Source organism: Centropristis striata, chromosome 14 (genome assembly GCF_030273125.1).
Source record: "Centropristis striata isolate RG_2023a ecotype Rhode Island chromosome 14, C.striata_1.0, whole genome shotgun sequence".
Lineage (NCBI taxonomy): Eukaryota > Metazoa > Chordata > Actinopteri > Perciformes > Serranidae > Centropristis > Centropristis striata.
In genome coordinates, this window is record NC_081530.1 from 30,158,512 (window position 1) to 30,162,002 (window position 3,491).

Below are 3,491 nucleotides of genomic sequence, written 5' to 3' on the forward strand. Positions count from 1 at the left end.
ATCCTTGTGGTATCGAAAATGGTATCAAGCATCGAATATTTTCCTGAGTATCGGTATCGAGTTGAACATTTGAGTATCGTGACAACCCTAGTACATTTTAAACTGCTTGTTTTGTTTTAATTACACTTTTCTACATACACCTGAAAATATGTGTTTTTATTTCATTTAACTTGGTTGTGAACAGATGACTAATCTCATATTGCTGAAAATATAATAAAAAGAGACATTTATAATGTATAAAAATGTGTTTATTGAAATCAAGAAAGAGACCACTGAATCTAAAACACTACAAAAATAAAAACACTGATCATAATAAAACGTCAGGACAATGTAACAGGACCGCAGGTGAAATGTTTCTGACAGGTTTGTAACACTAAAGACATCTTACACTAATACTGACAGACAGCGAGAGCGGGCTTTTACTCTGAAAGGGTCAGTGGTTGGTCCAGTACGTGCAGGCTTTTACTCTGAAAGGGTCAGTGGTTGGTCTGGTACGGGCAGGCTTTTACTCTGAAAGGGTCAGTGGTTGGTCCGGTACGTGCGGATCTTGCGGCTCAGGTTTCGGGCCAGCCGGTCGACGGCGCTGCTGATGTGTCCGAGCTCCTTCCGGGACGTCAGACCCTCGATGTTCCCGCTGTACCACAGAACCCAGCCGGCCAGAGACATGACCACGAACAGAGCTCCTGCACACACACACACACACACACACACACACACACACACACACACACACACACACACACACACACACACACACACACACACACACACACACACACACACACACACACACACACACAGGATAAATCAGTTGTTAAATCATAACTTCATATAATAAATATTATCATGTTGCAGCTGCAGGACGAAAGTCTATGAAAGCACTTATCCCCCTCTCGTTGAGTAGCTTTATAAGATCAAAGAAATGTTTATTTAATGTGTCATTTTATTTATTCCATTAGAAGTGACATTGTGCATATTTTGGATTTCGGATATGTGTTTATTGACAGAATATATTTACACTCTTTCTTCCCTGTACTGCAGCTGTAGTGCAACATTTTACCTCAGGAAAATTAAAGTTATCTTCTTGTTTTGTTGTTCATCATGTGATTTTTTCTTGTTTTTCTTATTTTATCACCTCGTTGATTTTGCTTTGCATGTTTTCACATGTTCACATCATCCTGTACAAACATACATTGCAGAATTTTTTCACTCTGTTTCGTTAATTGGATGTGTTTATTCTTCCCCTTCCCATCAGCTCAGCACTGTGTCTCGAACAAAATCATATTACACATTATGTGTTTTAGTTTGAAGCCTCTTCAAATGAGTAAGATCATTATGATTTGAGTATATCCAAGGCCAATCCAATGCTCAATTATGTCTCATAAGTTATGCAGTGATTTATTTGTTTTTCATCATTTGTTACACAGATTTGGTGCTAAATTTTACAATTTTTGGCCACTCGAGAATTGATAAAGCTGGTCATAGCTCCCCTCACAATGCCACATTAAGGCAGCAAGAAAAACCCATGCTGTGATTTGGTTTCAAAATATTTTAACCTTTTAACTGCTGAGAAACCCCCTTATTGTGAAAAGCCTTCTGAATGCTCTAGGTCTCTAGTTTGTGGTTGTAAAGTTCCATGAGGCTGTGATTATCCTCGAGGTCACAGCAGCTCATTTTATACACTGAGCTCAAGTTTCACTCACCAACATGATCACACATGAAGAAAATTGGTCTCATTGAATCCACAAGAGTCTCAGCGTTCCAGTCAGACCTGATTTATGCAGCTCACAGAGTGTTTAGGGACCCCAGGATGCACAAAGATTCAGAGATATTGGATGAAATAACTCATTTTAATGCATGAGTAAAACTGCTTGTTTTTGCCTCAAACGGTTTTCTACTTCATGCATTTGGATCTATTCCACATCCTCCGACAGTTAGTGTTGTTTGTGACAGTTTTTTTCCTACCAGTGTAGACCAGCAAGTCTCCAAAGTCCTGTCCCTTGATCTCCAGCGGGGCGAAGACTCCCACCAGCAGAGCCGCTCCTCCCAGTAAGTCCATCAGCACAGCGAAGGCCAGAGCCAGTTTACAGTGGGAGAGGCCGTCACACAGGCCCATAGCGAGACTGAGGAGGAGAGGAGAGGAAACAAGAGGAGAGGAGGAGAGGAAACAAGAGGAGAGGAAAGGAAACAAGAGGAGAGGAGAAAGGGTTATCACCTGAACAGCCACACCACAAAAAGTGGATAAAAGTGTGTGAACTGGTGGTTCAATATGAAGATCTTATAGAATATGATACATCAATGGATTGAAAATGAGCACAGCTTTAAACATCTACAGCAGCAAAATACATCATGAACATAAATGCAGCTGTAATACTAATACAAAAACATGAGATAGAAGTAGGAAACATTTTACCGCAGTTATCTTTTACTTGAGCATTTAAAGTACATTTTGCTGATGCTAACTTTAACTTAAATGCAGGACTTCTGCATACTACTACTATATGCAATTCCAAAAAAAATCCCCTTTCTGCATTGTCATTTTGGTACTTTCATATGATTTTATTAGAACCAAATATGAAGAATGTTCACTTTACTGCAGTAAGAGTTTGAATGCAGGACTTTTACTTGCAGCGGAGTATTTTTTTTAAGGTTGTATGAGTACTTTCAACGGAACTAAAGTTCCTGAACGCTGCTTATTTCTCATGTAGCTTCAAAATTCGCAGCATGGAGCCCCTCCTCAGGTGAGACTGTTTCTTCGATTTATTTCTGCAATAAAACGTTGCTAAAACGTTAATTCCACAGGTAAAAACTTTTACTTGAACTCACTTGTTATCGTTCTTCGTCCAGCAGCATAAAATCCTGATTTCTCGTTTTTCTTTCTGAGTTTTCTCTGCTGGAGCTTTTCTTTACTTCTTCCGCCTTCACCTTCTCAGGTCCCCTCCTGCACTTTACCTGCGCCCCGCCCCTCAGGTGACGTATTTCCGGTCTGAGTTCGGACCCGTTACAATATTTTAACATGATTTTAACCTGCGACCTTCACAGAAGGAAACACAAAAATAAACAACAGTGTCTTAGTAATAAAGTTTAAGAGGTTTCCTTTGACATTTTGCATCAAATATATGCAGAAAAAAAAAATTATATCGAGTATTCTGGCATCTTCATTGAACTGGAAGTAACAAAGCAATCTGTGATGTTTTTTTTTATCAAGCTATAGAAACCAGAATACTTTAGGTGGGTGTATGATATGGAAAATTAGGTTAAAAATATATATATTTCTAAATTAGATATTTTTTATATGTAGAGGGAAGATATTATTATAATTATAATTATTATTATAATTATTACAATTATTATTATTATTATTTTTATTATATGTTCTTTTGTTTCTATTTTCATTGTTCTGTAAAGTAGATTTTTTTGTGGGGAAATTCCAGAGAAAGAGATGGGCAGACGGGATTTTTTTATTAAGAACTGCATCAATATGATACCAC

At 38.1% G+C, this 3,491-nt stretch overlaps 1 protein-coding gene across 1 annotated transcript; it reads right to left on the minus strand.

Annotated features, from left to right (window-relative positions):
* Window positions 1-227: 227 nt before the first annotated feature.
* tmem238a (transmembrane protein 238a) lies at window positions 228-2,950 on the minus strand. Its single transcript, XM_059350603.1, has 3 exons — window positions 2,827-2,950; window positions 1,966-2,123; window positions 228-683 (listed from the first exon to the last, which is right to left on the minus strand). The coding sequence occupies exons 2-3, from the start codon at window positions 2,114-2,116 to the stop codon at window positions 520-522; spliced, it is 315 nt and encodes a 104-aa protein (XP_059206586.1). The 5' UTR covers window positions 2,117-2,123; window positions 2,827-2,950; the 3' UTR covers window positions 228-519.
* Window positions 2,951-3,491: the final 541 nt, after the last annotated feature.